Consider the following 20,348-nt stretch of genomic DNA (forward strand, 5'->3'; position numbering starts at 1 on the left):
GGCACAGGTTGCCCAGAGATGTGGTAGATGCCCCTTCCTTGGAAACATTCGTCAGGTTGGATGGGGCTCTGAGCAACTTGATCTAGTTGATATCCCTGCTCATTTCAGGGGTGGGATTGGACTAGACGATCTTTAAAGGTCCTTTCCAATCCAAACCATTCTATGATTCTACATTGCTAATAGAATAACTACTTTAATGACTTAAATGAAGGCTTGAATTTTCTATTGAAAGAAATAGGTTTTGTGGGATATTGACTACAATTTTCATAATATAACAAGAAAAAGTTGTGAAACTTTTAGCAAGTTTCTATTATGATCCTATTTGACTTTGTCTTAGAAAATAAAGAGTAGTAAAGGGAAGAATACAGTTTTCCACTGCTAGTAAATTGGAATCTGCCTGTTTCCACTCCTATCTCTAATTCTTCATTTGCATTGTTTGCTTTTTGTGACAAGTTTGGTTTAGTACTGAATTCTATTTAATTCTACTAAATTCACTAAAACCAGACTTTTGAATCTTGAAGACAGTAAGACCCAACAACTGTATCAGCCATCACTAAATAAATTCAGATGAGAAATAAGTAATACTTTTAATAGTAAGGATGAATATCAGAAAAAAAAAAAAAAAAAACCCACCCTAGTATTTGTGAACTATTTGCCTGGATCTGTTCCCTTGAAGAAAGGCTTCAGATAAGTGATAGTAGCAAGTGATAGTAAATTGATTATCACTTGTGACACTACATAGTTCAGGGAAATTATCAGCTATCACTTGTCCTCGGCTGGTTCACCAGGTTGTTAGACACATGTGATTATTCTGCTGAGAACAAATTTAAAGATGGGTTTTGGGTAGTATAAAATGGCTTTATTTTCCCTATAGTTCTCACAGCATGAGGCTTGGAAATTTGAGACAGAAAAAGACTGAAGCGATGATAATATGAATTTTAAGGTAGGGAGAGGAGCTTAAAACTTGAGATTAGGGGGGGCTTCATGGCTGAGAAGGCTGGTAAGGAGAGAGATGAACTGTTGTGTTGTTAAATGTTAACAAAGTAGATTGTGTTCAAAAAATGTTCCTGTCTGATTCCTGGTTTGTCAGCCTCCGCTTCGTGTCATGTGAAGTTAAGTATCTTTGATTCACGGAGTGTTGTGTAAACATTTGTTGATTTCTATCTGTTCTGGTTTACAATTCTGCCCTGAGGTTCGCTTTGAGTTTCAGGTTTGGGCAAACTGAAATTGTCAAAGTAAATTCACTTTAAATTGCAACGTTTCAAGTGGGTTTGCTTGGAATCCATTTCAAACCTCAGATTTTACATAATTTCTCTTTGCATAATTTCCAAGGGAAAAAAAAAAAAAAAAAAGATAAATTGTGTTCAGGCTCCTTTGCAATGGGGTTGAAGTTTCTAGGTTATGAGCTCTTAGAAAACTAAGCCTGTAATTCACCGTCAAACCGATTCAATATTGTGAGGACTTGCTGGAGGATGAGAGGATACTGGGAAGCTGCTTTATAACAGAAGTATATTGGAAGAGAAGGAAGATGTGCTTATTTCAGCTTCAAACGGAGAGATGCTCATGACCTGTTTCACATTTTTGAGCACTGAAATTTTGGGCTTGAGTATGTGAATACTTGAGCTGCTGCCTCATCTCTGCAGTAAGTTCCTTCAGATCCAAAATAAAGCCAATCGCTCAAGGACATGATAAATTTAATTTGAGGCAACATCTATATGTCTGTTCCTTGGATTAAAAAAAAAAAAAAAAAAATCCACTTCAGTGGGAGTCTTGATAGAAGTTTTTATTTCATTCTTCCACAGAACTTCCAAGAGGAGTTCTCAGATTGTTGTCAGAGAACAATCAGTGGAAATGTATCAAATGAAACAAAGATCCTTTGTTGGCTTTTTGTTGTTGTTTGAACATATTTCTGTATCTAGATCTTAAAAAGAGCCTTCAGCATCGCTGACATAATTAATTGCTTGTATTAAGTGTTCTAATTACAGCAATTCAGGTGGTTAGCCACCTAAGTGAGTGCATAATTATTTAGAAACACTTTTGATTGCAGCACTGGTATCCTCAAGGCCCAATTAAAAAAAGCAAACAAACAAAACACACACACACAAAAAAAATCAAACCCCAGAAGGTTGAGACTCTGAAGCACTGATACTAAGAGCTATTATCCTGTTAATTAGATCACCTCATGTGTACTCAGTCTTCGGCTTCTATCAGATCTTCATTTGCTAATAACTTTGAGCTGATGATCTGTCAAGTGTAAATTCTTTAAAATCCTTTAAAGTGGAGTTTTTCCACGAGAAAACTTTGCGGGGGAGAGGGAATTTTATTAATTTGATTTTATAACAGAAGGGGTTAAAACAAAATTCATTTGATGCGGGCACAGTTCAGAACACTGTGATTAGTGGAAAATTGTCAAAGTTAAGCCTGTACCAATATTTGAACTGGATCTGCCCAGCACAGTCTGCCGTTTCATAGGATTCATAGCATGGATGCGCGGTTCTAGTATCCTGTAAACCAGCTTACATCTTCTGTAATGCATGTGGTCTTCATTTTGCACCAGATGATGCAGTATAGAGTATATATCTTCAGGGCAGACTCCCAGTTACTAGGAGGAGAAAGGGCATAAACCAGATAAAATGCATTAATTTTATAAGAGGATAAATTCTTTCCTTTTTGGAAACAAATGTGTATTAAAATGGGTCAAAATGAAACATCATTTCAGGCTCAAACGCTTTCAGAATCTTTTGTTTCATAATGGCTTTTAAAATATTTTTCCTGTGAGTTAGGATGGAAACAAAGACAGGAAAATCAGAACTCCCCAGAGCATGAAGACACAGATTTCCTCACTTACTTGGAAAAAAATAATTTTTCCTGTTCTTTAGTAGTAAGTCATGAGCAATTGGTATATGAACACTTTCTGCTCATTCACTGGCTGAGATAAAGGCCTGCTAGGAAAAAAAAAAAAAAAATGCCAAGAGATAGCATCTTTTCCTGAAGGTAAAGAACAAATGCACAAACTTTGAACAGAAATTAGTTTCTGAATGAGCAAATGAAATCTCTTGAAACAAGGAGCTCAGCAAAACTTCTGGTTTCAGTGATAGCTTTGCCCAAGTGATGCTTGCAACTTTTAGCAGGACGTTTATTTCTGTAGTAAACTATTGATAAGCACTGCATAGTTTCAGTATTAGACAAGTGAGGCCTGTAAGATCTTTATGCATGTTCTTACATGAAATACAGAGGGGAAAAATAACAAGTGTCTGTGGCCGCACAAAGTTCCCTGTGAGGTTCTGTGAGTATGATCACTGCTGTTTGAAAACTAGTTTATGGATGCTAAAATTAAAAACAACAACAACAACAACAACAACAACAAAAACACACACACAAAAAAAAAAAACAACAACAAACAAACAAAAAAAAACCAACCCCAAAACCCAACAAACCATGATTTTTTTATCTGGTTTTGGAGTGCCAGTTCTTCTAATGGCAAAGTGATAACTCTTTCTTGGCACATGGGTTTGTAGAAACCGGCGTTGGAGCGAGGTCTAAATTGGCTGTGACTTGGTAATGGGGGTTCACAAGGTTGTTGTGAGAATATCCGTGTTTTTGACAAGACCTTTGAAAGGCAGATATTAAGATGAGCAGATAGTCAGCTTTAGAACCGGCCTTCGAGAATATTTTCGGCTTGTATAAACTGGTGACTGTCCACCAAAACTGGATATAAGACATTCAGGGAGAACAAGGTGTTTTTATTTTAAAATGTCTGGTTTCAGTGACTCCCACTGTCGTAATCTCGTGCTCACAGATGTGTGTACCCAGCACTCTGTCTGCTGTCCCGTCTCCCAGCTGCACGTATCCGGGTGGGCTGCACAGGATTTCTTGCAGTTGCGTGGAGGGCCAAGTCGGGCTTTATTGAGTCTCCACATCGTGTCTGCTGGGACCTCCTCAGGGCGGCAACCAGGTGCCACTGAACCTTCGGGAGCTGACACTGATCAGGATCTTTTACCTGTCTGTGCTCTCCCACCTCTGGGAATCGTTAGGATTTATTCTTTGTACTCCTTACTGGGTGTGTCTTAAGACTCCAGCCTCGTTGTGTATTTTCCCACCGTCACCTCTTAGTGGCTGGAGTCCCTTTCAGTCTAAGCGGAGGCAGTTCCTGACTGTACCTGCTCCTTTGTGTTCCTGAACTGGGTATCTTCAGAAGATGCTCTTAAATGTGCTGTGACATTGATGGTCTAAGTCCCACGCGCACCTGACATCCTCATGGGGCTTTTTGTGCTGGTTTTCCCCTTTCTGACATTTCCACGTGCAGACCTTCCCATTCATTCTCCGTTCCTGCCAGTCTAAGCATCTCCATTTTGAATCTCTGTAATTACTGATAGCGTGACTTAAACCACAGGCAGAAAAATAATGATAAAAATGTTTTAGGACTTCAGTGTCTGCTTGCAATTCCACAGAAAGCAGTAATTTCTCTCTTCCTACACCAGAGCCTGGTCTCCCAGCCAGGCCAGAGGAAGAGAATCTGGCACCACCACAGGTCCCTGGGAGAGAGACAGGGCTGGAAAAGGCTAAAATTGCTGCTACTCCATTTGGGGAGAGGATCCTCAAAGCTGAAGAGTGACAAATTTAAATAAAAAATAAGGCACTTTTTAACAGTATATAAAGGTCTCTATATCAAGGCCAGATGCCTTTCTGGAAAGTTACTTTAGTCCTACGCAAGGTTTTTGGCTCAGGGCAAGGGCAGCTGTGTGAAATGCAATCCCCTGCACTGTTGAGCAGGTCACGTTCATGATCTAAAGGTCCTGTTTGGCTTCGGATGCTGTGGATGTGTTTGCATTGCTGAGTATCTGGTGAACGGGAGCTCGTTCCCAAACAGGTTGCTCAGGAGAGGAGTAGCAGAGGTTGCAAAGCCATAGAGGGGAGATTGCTTGGGAAAAGAGACTCTGTTTAGGGGGCAGTGACATGGCAGTTTACCCCAAGCCTGCAGATCAGTCTCCCTTGTTCCTTATCATCATTAAGGGAAAAACATGTTGTCACTACTTTTTTTTTTTTACTTTTTTTTTTTTTTTTCTGCTCTCATTCTAGAAATAAAATACATCTTCGTCTGGGAGTGCTAATTACCTTAAAATCCTCAGTGAAGTAAGCCTCATGACACCTCCACAACATAGGTTGTACACTTACTGACATTTTACATTTATAGACATAGAATAGCCAGGTAAAAGGACTTGCACAAGATCACCCAGAGAGACAGAGGCCAGTTAAATCAATCAATTCAAGAACCCAGGAGTTGTGTTTCCATAGCCCCTGCTGTAACTACTAAATCACAAGAGCTACTAAGGAAAAATCCTGCCAAATGCCACTGTTTTGGTTTTTTTTTTAAAAAAACACAAGAAGCATTTTGCTCAATTCCACAGGGTCTCTCACTAGTACTTGGTGCAGATTAATTAATTACTTATTTTTTAAAAGAAATGTAAGGACTTGGGCAGCCCAAAAGCCATTGAAGTTTTAATTCTCAGAACTATTCCCTGACTTGACTGTTATCCAGTTCCTATTCAGGCAAGATAGAAATTAAGATTAATGACCCCAAACAAACTGGTATTTCAGAGAATCAGTCTTTGCCAGGCATTATATTCTCATGACAGAAAATCATTGAGGCATAAATACAGTGCTCAGCCATTGGTGTATATTAACAACACCACGTTGTTCCCATAAACGCCGAATACAGTGAAGAGGAAAATGAAGTATTAAAGTTCATTAATTTGGGTTGTGGCACTCTTTAAAGTGAGCAAACCAGAGCCCAACTCATAAGTCTCTATCATTCTGTTTGGATCCCAGAAAGGCACTTCCACTGCTGGGGGGTTGGTTGGGCGTGGTGATGGCTGTCTCTGCAGTACCTTTTACTAGCTAGGCATTCAGTTCTGTTGGCATTTTTTAAAATGTCAAATTGATGAAGACCACACATCTGAAGGAGAGAGAAGTGAAAATAATACCTTTATCTGGTAGGATCAGCGGCTGTTGTAATATGTGGGGTAAAAACATGTCGTTGCCTGCTGGTGTTTGTCCACCTCCCAAGAAGATGGTTGTGGCTAGTGTCTCTTTTCTAAGCAAATGAGAATTGGAGTGGGGACAAGAGTATTTCACCTGTCCTGGGACCAGAAGTTGTCATGGTACAGCGTTCATACAGGAAGTTATCGTGGCAATTTCTAGAAGCTGCTTGCTCAGGAAAAAAAAAAAAACAAAACCCACCACGTTTCTGTGTTTGTATTTCCACACTGAAAAGACATCCCTATGACATCATCTTGTTTGTTCTGACACTGCAGGAATAATGGAAGAAATGGCTGAAGAGAGACCGGGCACTTTTATTTTGCTGCCAATAAAACATAGAAGAAAGATGTAACCAAAATACCAATGGTTACTTGAGTTCTCAGAGACAGTTCAGCAGATGAATTGTTGTTCAAGGGCAGTTGGGCTCCCAGACACAAGAGCATTCTGTAGTAAGCTTAATTACTCATTTTAATTATGCATTTTAATTAGCAAGGGACTAACACAGAGCTTTTCTCCCACTTTCTCAATAAACCCACTCTGTAATATTACCGAACAAACTTGTAACTGAAAACTCCAACTGTCTAGGGATGAGATAAACAACTCAAAGTTCAAGGGGTTTTCTTCCTCATTAAATTACATTCAGTGAGCAGGTTACATCTACCTCTGATTATTTTCAGGAGCTTTCTACTTTTTTTTATTCTGTTCATGGACAACATCAAGAAAACACCCTTCATTGCTGCTTCTCCCAGGGGTGCTTCCTCGGCCAATATATTGTCTTCCAGTTGCTCCCCGTAAATGATGTCCTAGTTCTTCTAACAGTTTCTCCTCAGAGCTCTTCTTCTGTCCCTGCACTATCCATCTTCCCTGCCCCAATCCCTTGGAGCACTGCTGTAGGAAATCTGCTTTCTTTCTTGTTCACTTCAGGGAAGGCCAGGTTAGAGAGGCAAGTAGAAGCAGAGGCAATTGCATTCTGGAATGAATTCAGAGAGGCAGCAGTGTATATAGTGATGGATGGATGGATGGATGGATGGATGGATGGATGGATGGATGGAGATAGCAAATGCCACAAAACCTTCCACAAAATAACCAGATGCCAGAATGCAGCCCCCGCCCCCCCCATTGAACATGTCACTTCTGTACTCTTTGCTACCTTTGCCTGGGACTGTACCTGCTGAGGAGGGATTTGCAGGATCTGCAGCATTCCTTCATAAATTGAGGCTGTCAGCAGAGCCTGATGAAGCCAAATAGGCCTCCAGGCCGCTCTGTTTTGAGAGAAGCCAGTCCTAATTTATTTATAGTTTTGAGCCAAACATGGGCTTGAAAAGAAAAGGTTCAGATAAGGATATGATTAGAATAGAGATGAGGTAGGTTTAAGGTGGGACTGTGTTAAGGAATAAAGGGAAAAATAAAGCTATGCCAACATTTTCTGAAATGTTTTCTCAGGTTTCAGTGAAAATAGCATCTTATAAAAATTCCATCATGTAAGTGGTGGAAATTCTCCAGAAGTATCTGTTTTTCACAAGGCTTTGATGAAATGTTACAAGACTGGAAACCTCTCCTGTTATATTTCTGTTGTACTCTTCTGCTGCTCCTGGCTTGAGGCGAGCTCTGGAATCAGAATTCATTGCCTGACGTTTCCAGGTTGTTCGCATGTCAGATTCAAGCTGCCACCTTCTCTTAACTCAAGTGGTTTAAAAGTCTCAGAGCATTTTGTCTGGCTTTGCTTCACTGAAAGCAATACTAATTTTATTTTCATTTGTTGGTAGGAAGATTTTTGTTGTTGTTGTTTTTTCATTGGGGCATTGTAACTTCCCTCAGTATTTACAAACTTCTTTTACGATTCTTGTGATGAGAACCATCTATCTCCACCACGTCTCCATTAATAGAAGGTCCACATAGTGCATGTGACTGCATATAGACTGCTGCGTCTGTCTGTAATAAACTCTTTAATTTTATGTACTTTATGATTTCTGTTTTCTCACCCTCCTTTTCCCCCCAATTTATTGGTGCATACTGCCCATACGACAGGATAGTTACACAGTCTAGTTCCATTTGAATATAGGTGACATTAATCTCTGCTAAATATTGCCCTTCAGTAACAGTGGGGATCTGCAGTTTAATGAAAAATCTCACCTCGGAAAGCGAGCAGTCTGTGCTATGTGCATCTGGAGACAAAAAAGCACCCTGTGATGCCAACATTTCATGTTTTGTATTGATTCTGGTAATGCTTTCAGTGCAAATAAGGCTTGCTTTATATTTTGCCTAATAAAATATCAGCCCATTTGAGATAACTGTACATGAGAAAAATTAAAGTTATGACTGAGAATCGAAGCTCTTTCCCAGAAACAGAGCTGGAAAGTGAATACTCTTAATCAAATGTGATGGGAAAACAAAGAGGCAGATGGAGGGCTGAGCTTCTCAAATAACTTCTCTACATTTCAGTTGCCATCACTGACCTAGTCGCTGTTTGTGCTGGCTTAGAAACTAATGTCAAGTGAACAACTCCAGAATAGATGATGCTGTATGTTACTGTAGGCAGGAGTTACAACGTTATCCAATGAGCAGTATTAAAATAAAGTTAGTGTGACTTTATATGTGTTTTCCCGCTAAGCAATCAAAACGTAACGAACGAACGAAGCTCAGCAGTAATCCAAGTCCTGTAAGTGTGTATCCTCAAACCAGTTTGGCAAATTGGGCCAGAGAGCTCTAACTGACCTTGCTGAAGTAGCCTTTATTTTCCACAGTTCGTGATCAAAGCAGTTACGTTACACTGAATAGCTCTTTTAATTCACGACACCTGAATAAACGGCAGGAAAACCAGCCTGGAATGCACGTTCCACTATCTGCAGCCGTTCTGCAGGACAGCCTGAACAGTCCTTCCCCTTGGCTCTACACCGAAATGAACCTGATTAAAAAAATGCTTCTGGACTGAAAGGTACATCACCCTGATAACAAGCTTGTTTGGAGATGAGCTGTGTCTCAACATGGCCTGGAATAGTTGTAACTTTGCCTGGGTTTAGGGTCTGTTTCCATATCTGGTTTTCACTTCAAATATTCCCTGGTTGTTCCAAAGCACATTAAGCTGAAAGTTATCAGACTCCATACAAAAGAAGAAGAAAAAGAGTAGGTCTGAACTGGCCAACACAAACTTTTAACAAACAGAGTAATATAAAAAAAATAAAAATAAAAGAAATAAAATCCCTGTGGATAGTTTCCAGAGTTGCTTTGGATTTGATCATCTCTGTTTCCTCCTTCAGTTATTCTCAACTGAAAATGTTTGGCTTCTTTGGCTTAGGCTACTGCCTTTCTACAGTTAAAAAAAAACCAAACCAAACCAAAACAAAACAAGTGTCTTAAATGCATCCAAGTGTTTTTAAGATAGAAGTAGTGACTTTTCACAGTGCTCTCGGAGCCACAAGCCGAGAAGCAAACCTGGGGCTGGCAGTGCCTCCTTGGCACAGGGCTCTCCTGCCAGGCCCTGAAGCCACATGGGTTTAGTCAAACCCTGGAAGGTCGAGCCAGCCAGCAAAAAGGGGCCCCTTTCCCCCTCACCCTCTAGAATAATCGCCGGTGAGTTACTCAACATCAGACCAGGGTGGGGACTCCTACATGTTCCAGGCTCTCCACCCACTCCTCTTCTTCCCTGCCCTACCACAGGCATATGAGAGCCCAGGAGTCCGGACTAGGAAAGACTCATTGTACTTAAGAACGGGTTGGACTGCTTTTGAAATGGAGCATCCTGCTGAGCAGTCAGTTAAGAGAGAGGTGAGGAACACAACGCTGTTTTGCAAACAGATCCAAGGCCTGGGTCCTACTTGAAAATATACTTATAGATTATTATATAAATCTATATATAGATAATTTATGGATCCAAGTATACTTCAGTAGACATCTCATGGTATCCATTATAGTCACAGATGTTACAAGCTTCCATTAGTAATTTTTTTATGTGCTCATAACTTTCCGAAATCCTGATCGCTTCTGTTGAAATGTCATTTTGTTCTCCTTTTCAGTCTTTTGGGGGAAGGTTTTAACAAAACCTTCTTACCTGTTGCTTAGGTTAAAAGATGGGAAAGTATGTTGTCTGTCAATAAAACTCTAACCATGTTCTTTTGAGCAAAACATACACAAAAAACAACCCGCCCAATAGTGACACCCCACCTCAGCATGGACCCTATCCTTATCAAGTCTAGCTTTTATGCTTGGGTTTATGGGTAAAGCTTTTAAACAATTTAAATTATTTTTAAATGTGCTGGAAAGCATTTCTCTCTGTGTGTGTGTGTGTGTGTGTGTGTGTGTGTGTGCGTGCCACTGCCCTCTGCTGCACAGAGGCAGCAGAGCTTGGCTGCTTTCACAGGGGCACCCACTGATATTCCTACTTAGAGCAAGGGCTTAGGTCCTACTGACTTCATTTGAGAGCTAGAGATAGGAAAGTTGTTAAATCTTCACCTCCATGGGAGTTAGGCACCATAACACCTGTGAAGATCTGTCTCTGTCTTCTGTCAGTAGAAAATGCCACAAGGAAAGGGTGTGCAAGTACGGTGTCTACCACAGCCCCCTTGGGTGATTGTTTCATGGGTCACATAACAAAATATCTAGGAGAACCACTGCGAGCAGTGTTGTGTTTCTGTTGAGCATTACTAAAGCATGACCTAAAGCATCTCTGGCCTTTTGTTCTCTCCTGTTCTATGTTTTTGGCATGTTACGGACTGACACGCTCAAGACTGAAAGGGTTTTGCCTCATCCAAGGTTTTGGGTTAAAATAAAAAAGTTTAGCAGGATAAATGTGTTGGGTTAAATACAGGGATGAATGTAACCTGGCCAATAATAGCTGTAATTATCCGTTCTGGACGTTTGGGCTAGGAAACTATGAAAATCAGCTAATATCTCCAAAAAAAATGTTTAGGATCACTGTCAGCCACAATGGCCCGCCCAGAGGATAGCTCTGCTTACTGTACAAACAGGGAGTTTAACTCAGCTAGAGCTGCTCTCTCTCATTTAGAGCTGTTATGCCCCTTATGGATTTATTGAGGCAATTAAGATAACACATCCAGATATCTCAGTCTGTGGATTTGCACCTTTTCACACTTTTTTTTTTTTTTTTTCGTTAAAGCCAGGTGTCATGTGTCACTGTCCCTCAATTTCATACTACTGACCATCAAATCTGAACAGCAGTTTACTCCTCTTTCAAAATTTGCTCCCAATGGGATTGGTGACAGTTTTGCCAGTTGGAACAGGCCAATATCAAGTGCTTTTGAATTAGAGTTGGGTGATTTTCTTTGCTCTATTTCACAAATAAATACCTTTTCTCTATAAAAGTGAGAGCTGTTCAACCGTGCGTCTGGTTCCAAGAGTCAGCCTCATGGTTTTGGACACTTAAACTTCATAACACGTTGGAAAACTTTCTATAGCCCTGATTTTTGCTGAAGGAGGGGAGTTAGGAGGAAATTACTGCCTTGGTCTGTTTCCATCTCTGACTTCTTTAAGCTTATCTATTTAAGGCTGTTTAAACAACGCATGAACTGTCTCATATGCATTACCCTAAAAAAAAAAACAAACAAGTGTATCAAGTGTATATATGCAGTCTCACATCATTTAGAGGAAGGGGATAATTTCAAGCTTTTATCTTAACTGGTGTACCAAGGAGGTAGGCTAAACCCTAAACCTTATATTGTCATTCTTTTCTGGTTATAAATATAAATATAAAACTTGTATGGGCTGAAAGACAAAGATTTCTCTATCAAGTATGTGCCATTTACGAGCAGAATGTTGTCTCCATTCTAGTCACCAGCCACAGGAGCTCAGCTGGGGCACTGAGTCTCAAGCTGAGAGCTTTTCTTTCACCATAATAAACGCCCTGTAGGCTTAAACTACTGTTAGTCCATCAGTGGCACTTCTGAAATCCCTTTGATGGGCTTACACAGACGCAAAGATCCGTCCTTAGCAATGCTGTTGATGGTATGCAACAAGGGTGGTTCTTGGATTGTGCTCACCCTGTATTGTCTTCTGTGTTTGCATGTGTGAGAGTATACATTTGAGCATGTGCATGAAGAAACATCGATATTTGCAGTGTGAGGATATATGTAGTATAGACACCTGAGTTTCACACATGTTTGTGCATGGATTTACTATCAAACTGGGCCTTGAAATCCAAAGAGCAAGAAAAAGCTACTGAAAGCTTATTTTGAAAACACTGTTCCTGTGGCTGTAGTATCTCACCCAATCAAAAACACTAATTTTAGCCAAGAGAAATTATGAAAATGGGTAACTACGCTAATTCTTAAATACAGGCCCTGTTTGTTTGGCTTTTATCACTTCACTTTGAATTAATACACGTAATCTTTCCACTTTTTAAAGGCTTTTTCCCTAAACTGTAGCATCCAAGGAGGTGGCGTAGCCAATGCTTCCTCTTCCCAGTCCGATACACTGGGAAGAGGTGGCAGATTGTGTTTTCAGGAGACTTGAGAATCTTGCTGGCAAGCTTTCCTTGGGTTGTCATCACATATCAGAGACGCTGTCTGCATAGAACATAGGTTTCCTAACAATGCAGCTTCCTTGGAAGGAAAATTTTGTTTTCTTTAGTTCGCTTATTTTGAATGAATGAAGAAGTCCATGGGGAAGGAGTCAGTCCTTAAATAAAATACTTGTTCTTATAATTACCATGTTCCTGCTTCCTGTATACCTGTCCAAAATTCACAGTAAATAAGGAGGTGTGGTAATTAATTGCCAGCCAAGTGGCACAATTAATGTTTTGCAAATATCCTCTGGGTGAAGTGATATTTCTGAGTTGTTATAATAAGTCCAGTTCTGTGTTTGAATACCAATACAGTCAGCCACACGCACACATACGTGCGTATCGAGAGGGTGTGTTTTGCTATTTTTTTTTTTTTTAATGTGTGATGCTTCCATTTTTCTTTCCTTCCTAGAGAATTCAAAGTACTTTTTAACAGACTTAATTTCTGTGCAGTGTGGCTCATGGGCAAACACTCAATAAATGCAAAATAAGAAATGCGGTCATGGTTCTAAAAACGTTTCACATTCTTCAGAGTGAGGCCAGTTGTATGCATTGAGAGTAATCCCATCTAATCCCCTCCACATGTAGTATCTCTGTACACCTGCTTTCATTGTCTCACATCACTTTTTTTATACTTAGAACCACAAAATGCAGGAGGGGAAAGCAACAGATCAAAATACAGATGCACACACAGTGGTTTAAGCTGCAATTCTGCACTGTGGACATAAACCATATTTGTACGTTTTGGTGCTTAGAGTCCGTATCTTCCATTAACATATTTTTCCTGCTTTTTGTTTTTTTCCCCCCACTGATCTATGTCTGTTGGTCCTTCTTGGCAGATTAACCGAAGCACATCGAACGGCTGTAAAAGTCATCAGGAGAATGCAGTATTTTGTAGCCAGAAGAAAATTTCAGGTAAGCAGCACCATTAACCATCAGTACAATTTGAAAGCTTAAGTATATACGACACTGAAATGTGCTCTGAGAGTGGACTTGTCTTTGTGCATGTGATTGTAATACATCAAAGGTATCGTTTAGGCTCTTGGCCTCACACTTACTGTATGTGGATTTTTTCACAGCGTGGGCAAAACTATCAACTATCCATGGGTATAGTACGAGATGAAAACTGTCTGAATTTGGCACAGTTACTCTTCACTTCTCTTTTTTTACTGCTTTTGTTTTGTTGGGGTTCTGTTTGTTTGTTTTGCTATACTGACCGATATATAAACTACTTACCCATTTACTAGAAGTGAAGAAAAGACTGTTGGAGTGTCAGCTAAAATACTGTTACTCTCTATACTGATCATCTAACAACTGGTTCAACCAGTTGCATGCTACGGACAGCTGACAGATCAAAAGACCTTACTGATGAGTACCGTGCTGTGTAAAGTTGCTTTCACTTTTTTTGGCCCACATTTCCCAATTCTCCCAGAATGGGACACTACAGAGAGGCCGTATTTTATAAAATTTCCCTCTGGAAATCTGTTGTCTTTATGAAGTCTCAAGTTAAATTTCTCAATCAGGTTACAAAGTGCTCAAACTAAATGTGCTTCACTGGAAAATCTGTCTTATTTTGCCTGTTTGCTAAGGCCCATTATGATAAGACTTGTTTGGAATGGGATTTGGTGTCATCATTCTCATCACCCATGTGCTGGTGATGCCATGGAAATGAATAATTAACTTCTGGCCTGATTTTCAAAGCTTCTGTTATTTCCATCTGAAGGTTCAGGCTTTTTTGTTCAAGAGGGTCCACTGCAAGTTAATCAAATTTCATAATCCTTTTGAAGAGGTTTTAAAAAGATAAATCAAGAATTTAAATTTCAAGCAAGTTTGATTAGAGCTGAGCACTTAATTGCGAGGGATAGAAGTCTGAGGTAAGTTCACAGCACTCATAAGTCTCTGAATTAGGGCAGACAGAAAAGTACATAACATTCCTCAAGCTCATGCAGAAACGTATCTTCAGATGAATTTACTGTATGAAAGAAAACTAGTTTGACTCAGCAAACAACAGGAGAGCAGGATTGTATTGTAAATACCCCAGACAGGAAAACTATGGGAAAAAAAAAAAAAAAAAAAAAAAAAAAAAAAAAAAAAAAGAAAAGAGGAAGATTAAAGACGTTGTTCCCAGAAAATAAAATCAGTATATAAATGTTAGGATAAAAATTATTCTGTGGGTTGGTATTAGTGATAGGGAAGAAGGAGAAGGAATTATCTTCCTTTTTTTGTTTTTTTGTTTTTTTTTTTCTTTCTTGGGGCTGTGAAATATAGCTTATGGGACTCCCTGGGATAATTAGATTTTGGAAGTTCAAAGCTGGGTAATATTATTTTGAGTTTTTCATTAGGAGCTCTAAGCACACTAGATGTAGAACACTGAGCCCGACTGGCCGGGATTTGGGATTATGGACAGAATGGAGAGAATGAAAGTTAAAGAAGTTCTTCAAGTTCTGCATTTACCAAACCTCCCTGGAAGCCCATTGCCTCCCGCCTTAAGTTGTATTGTACTAGCATTTCCTAATAAAAACATGACAAGAGATTGTGCCAGCATTTGGCAGGACGTAAGATGCTCAGAGCTAAAGCTTTATGGGAAAAGAGGAGAGAGAAATGGTGAAAAGTTGGAAGGATATTTTTACTGTGCTTTAGAGAGGACTCGGGCAGACTGCAGTGTACAGTACTTTGCAACCACAGGACTCGGGGTTGATGATTTGGTAAAAGGGATAACAAATAGAGGACTTCTTTTGAGGGAGAAAAGAAATTTCATTGGGAATGAGAAGAATTAATTATGCATATAGTAGCCCATGGGGGAGAAGGGAGGGACGTGGGGAAAAATCCCCCAGCACATCTAGGCTCTGCGCCATGCATCGTGTTTAAATAGAGAGAATGTCCAAAGGAAAGGACGGAGGATTTAGCCAAAAATGCTCTCAAAGCACCCCTGCTAGTCAATCTAAAGAGTGATACTGGCACTGTTTCTCTGGGTGAAGACAATGGGCTGCTTTTCTGGCCAGAAATAGTGATGTGTCAGCGTCTGCAAAATGTGAAGCTGGGGAGGGGAAAAAAAAAAAAAAAAAAGGCGATAAACTGAAATCTGAAACCTCCCACCCCCACAAAGTATCTCTTCCCACAAATGCACACAAATGTACACGCACACTACCAAAGCGATGAACTCTTCTGAAAGTAATAATGCAGGTAAGTGCTGACAGCTGAGTGCAAGGAAGGCATTTTATCACGAAGAGCTTTTGCTTCTTCGTTCATTTCACAGGATTTGTTTCCATTCCAGTTCCATGCTTTCAGTTGAAATTTCTAGGATCCTGTGGCTGCCTTCCAAGCATGACTCCAGCACATACTGTAGGTGTTCAATGCATGTGTGCAGTGGTGCATGCTAATGGCTCTGGCTGAAGCTGTGACAGAGTGGAAACAGACAACAAGATGACTAATGAGCTGTTTTCAGTAATTTCCAATTACTAGATTTGCAGTTTACCTTTCTTCTTTTTTTTTTTTTTTTCTTCTTTTCTTGAGTCAGAGCCAGAAAGGAGACATCTTGCCCCACATTTCCCATAGGGCTTGGTATGGCTCTCAAAATGCTGGTATTTTCAAAAGGACATAATTTATGTCCGTTCTGCCGTGCACACACGTTAATTTTACTTGATAAAATTTTACCATGCCGTGCTGTTTATAATCACATCACTTTATGCAAATTCTCTAGACTCTGCCTTAGTAGTTAGAGCAAGAAACCAGAGCTTGGCAAAAGCATCTGGATTCTCATTAGAATTGGAATAAAGCTGGGCAGATGCAGTTTTTTAGCCCTCTTGAATTTTTCTATCCATCCTTTTTTATTTATTTGAATTGCATCTTTTTTTTGTTTTTCTGACCTTGTAGGTATCATTAAAGACAGAGAAGCACAAACAAAACCTACGTGTATCAGTCTTCAGACTTATGCAAAGCATCTGTCCTCCCACATACTTAAGCAATAATATCTCTGTCACCAGACATCTTTAGTCTCTGGAGGCGTTTGATTCTGGGTCCAAGTCTTATGGATTGGACCTCTCTCTGTGGTTCAGTCCTCTGACATTATGATTAACATATGGGTTTGGAATGAGCCAAGAGATATCACACATGATAGTCTTAGATAAACTATATATCTTGGATTTCTGTTTTTTAAATACACTGATCTAATATTTTGCTCAGTGTGAAGTAACACGAAGACATGACTCTGACTGACAGTAAATGGAATCAGTAAATATGCACTACCACAATGCCAACGTATTTTTTATTCATTACAACAACTGCTGCAAAATGGCAAGCAAATATCCCCTGGAAGATAAAAAAATAGAATGAAGGCCTGTCTGAAATAAAAATCAACTTTAAACTATATTTACTTTTCAATCTCCTTTCACAGCAAGCTCGGAAACCCTACGATGTACGTGATGTGATTGAACAGTACTCACAAGGACACCTCAATATGATGGTTCGGATAAAAGAACTTCAAAGAAGGTAAGGCCCTGTCTACCTCATCAAATATTTGATTTCTCTGGTGCCAGCTGGCTTTAGGAGAGATGTGTACTTAATGAACAGTAATTGTCCAAAATTGCAAGCACAACAGGGAGCACAATATCTAGAGGATTTAACTTGGAATCGTTTTTAACCCCTTTTTATCACCCAGTTTACGATTATTTTTGATCCTCCTCTCCTCCTCCTCCAAGTGAAATTAAAAGAAATTAAGGTGCATGCTGTGTGAAGTGAGCCTTTCTGCCCTCTTCTTAGAAAAGGAAAACTTTTCAAATTATTTACCTTTCTGTTCCCTCTCTGTGGTTCTTCACAGCTGAGAGAAATCTGGTTCACTTGTGCTCCCTTCCCTACCTGAAACTTTTTCCTTCCCACATTTCCTCCCACATGCTTTCTCCAAGTTTGGGGATCACAGATGAAATATTTTGCCACAAAACTATTCACTTCTGTTTCAGCACAAAGTGCTTTTCTCTTTACAAATTAACACTATGGACTGGGACACCAGACTGAACTCCTCTGGCCCCTAAATTAAATGGAAAAGAAAAAAAAAAAAATCTATTCAATGGAATCTACTGTGTCAACATATATAGATATTAAATCCGCCTGCAAAAGATTCAAGGAATAGTTGCAAATGTTATTAAGAAGCCATTCTGTCTGTATAGTCTTTGTTATTAAATTACATATGACACGGGAGAATTAAGTTTGAGTTACAAGATGAAAGTCTAAGACATAAAAATATTAGTACTCACCAAAAATAACAATAATATGGTTTGATTTTGGAAAAACAACCTCTAAAGAACTAAACAGCTGACTATGTGCAGAAAATCACGCTAGTCTCATGTTTTTATTTTGGTTTAGGTTTAAATCTACTGTAAATTCTCATGTAAATTATGCTCCTGTGCTTTTCCTAGCACCAGAGTTTAAGTTGCTCCGTAATTTCACTGGTGGTAATTGTTTGTTTTTCAGATTGGACCATTCCTTGGGAAAGCCAGGCCTTTTCCTCCCAGGTATAGTGACTGCATTTTATGCAAAATTATTAACCTCATAAATGTGTGAAAATACCCATGCCTACAGTAATATGGATTTATAATCCAGCCAATTATGCATAAATATATAATTCTGTTAATAAGACCTGGAATAACTGTGGAAAGATAAATACCTTGCATTCAGGTGGTAGTGGAGTAAATGGAAATTAAGAATAAATGTTAAAAATGTGTATCAGTGCACCATGAGTTGGAAACATATCGCTGGAAATTTTTTCTGTGAAAATACTCTTTTTACTGTGCTGGATTTAGAGTATACGTTGGTTCCACTTCTGAACAACCTATGGATTTCAGTTTTTGAAAAAAAAAAAAAAAAAAAAAAAAAAAAGAACTGGGGTAGCCTTGAATGCTAGAGTGATAGAAGTGGTATGAAATTCAGTCATAAAAAATGCAAGATCAAGCACGGGGAAACTAATAAAAACAGTCTCCTACATGATAATAGCAGTGAGGAGTCTGGCACGTCTGAGGAAAGGAAAAGCCTGGTCTGCTAGTTAATGAATGTAAGAAAATGCTGTGACATATCCATGAAAAAAATTATTCTGATCCTAGAATCAGGAGAGAGATTTTCAATACATACAGGGAAGTACACACGTCTTTGCACATGACTCAGGTAAGGTCTTATGTGGCGTATTGTGCAAAACTTTGATTCCACACCATTAGGACAGACTAACTGCGACAGAAATTGGGAAGAAATATTAGGATAACTAGGAGAAAGGCAAAGCTATTCCATTAGTGGGAAACAGAAGTTTGTTCTTTTTAACCTAGCAAAACAAAGTCCTGGAAAGGGCTGTCTGTTAATTCTGCAAGGGGAGTAATTAGCAAAAGGAATCGTAAGGGAAATGACAGTGCAAGCAGAAGAAAAATGTTTGTGAACTGACTATAAATACATTTAGGTTGAAAACGTATGGCCGTGCACAGTGGTGAGATTCTGGGAAAACCTTGTGGTGGGAATCATGGAGACCAGAAACCAGAGTGCTTGTATGAGAAAGGCTGAAAGAAGTGCTTATTTTTTTATCGCAAGAGATTGACTTCAAATTTCCAGAGGCCCCATCTCATTCTCTGGTCGTACAAGCTCAAAAGTGACTTAAGAACTCTAGTCCCGTATCCCTGTCATGGTTTTGAGTGACTCTGAGCACTCGTGGGCATAAGTGTGACTGAGGTGCCAAAGTTATTTCAGAGCCTTTAAAAAATGCCATGTTATCAGTGGTTAAATGGTTTCTAGTATCAGAATAGGACCATCTCTCAAACACATTTCCAATATCCGATTGCTGCGGAAGACTCGGTACAATCCCCTTTCCCTGTAGCTGAGCTGGGTTTTGGGCCACAGGAAAATAATCCGTCAGCTTGAACACAGTTATAAATATTTATGCTTGGGAATTCATTCCACAGTGTGCAAGATCAATTTATGGAAAAGCTTTGCTTACCTCCAAGAATGAATTGTTTTATTTCAAACTTAACATTGCCAAATGAGAACTGTAATTTGTGCTCTCAAAGACTAGTGTTAGAGGCACTTCCTAGGAAACAGCTTCTTGTTTCAGAGGTCAGGAATAGTTAGAAGTGTTGGCTGCAAAGAAGCTAGTTGTGAAGTAATGTTCTGAGAAGTTTGAGAAACTGGAGATGTTCAGGAAGGTTAGCCTCACCAAATCTTGGGTCAAAAAAATTGCAGCAACCATTGCGAGGATCTTAGGTGGGTCTGTGGATTTCAACAAGTGTTGGAGTGTTGAAAAGAGTCTAACATACTGAGGAAGATCCATGGGGTTGTGTCCATGATTGATTCAGCCCTGGGCAACTCATACGCAAAGCCTACAGTAGGACATCGGACAAGAGAAGCAGTGTGAATGATCTACCTGTAAGGCTGAGGTTACACGACAACTTGCTGTACCAGCCACGTGCTGGACAGAGAGCCTGCAAATACAGCCCCAGATGTCTAAGGGGGCCAAAAAATCCCCCAAACAGTTCAAGTCAAAATCTGCCACACGTTTTTTTTATCATTGGTTATCAGAAATTCTTGCTTTGACTTACTATGTGGAAAAAAAACAACCCTGGCTTCCATAAGTTAGGTTGGGCTCATCTTCAGAACTCACGATGGAATGTGGGGCAATGTGAAATGTGATGGACTGTGAAGAGCATCACAGGACTTCAGAGAGATTTGGGAAGGCTGCAATCTGTGCTCTCAAGAAGCTTATGGCATCCGTGTCTGTGCAACTATCTTCCCTTGTTAGTCTTTTCTTGCAACAGGACTGTTGAATAGC

At 39.6% G+C, this 20,348-nt stretch overlaps 1 protein-coding gene across 1 annotated transcript in view; it reads left to right on the plus strand.

The window, feature by feature from the left end:
• Window positions 1–20,348, plus strand: part of LOC113490642 (potassium voltage-gated channel subfamily KQT member 1-like) — a 479,623-nt gene that overhangs the window by 249,832 nt on the left and 209,443 nt on the right. Inside the window, 3 exon segments of the mRNA XM_026867187.1 lie at window positions 13,393–13,468; window positions 16,947–17,041; window positions 18,020–18,060. Of these exon segments, the coding sequence (XP_026722988.1) occupies window positions 13,393–13,468; window positions 16,947–17,041; window positions 18,020–18,060 (212 nt within the window).

This window comes from Athene cunicularia (assembly GCF_003259725.1).
Source record: "Athene cunicularia isolate RWA chromosome 1 unlocalized genomic scaffold, athCun1 chr1_part2, whole genome shotgun sequence".
Taxonomy (NCBI): domain Eukaryota; kingdom Metazoa; phylum Chordata; class Aves; order Strigiformes; family Strigidae; genus Athene; species Athene cunicularia.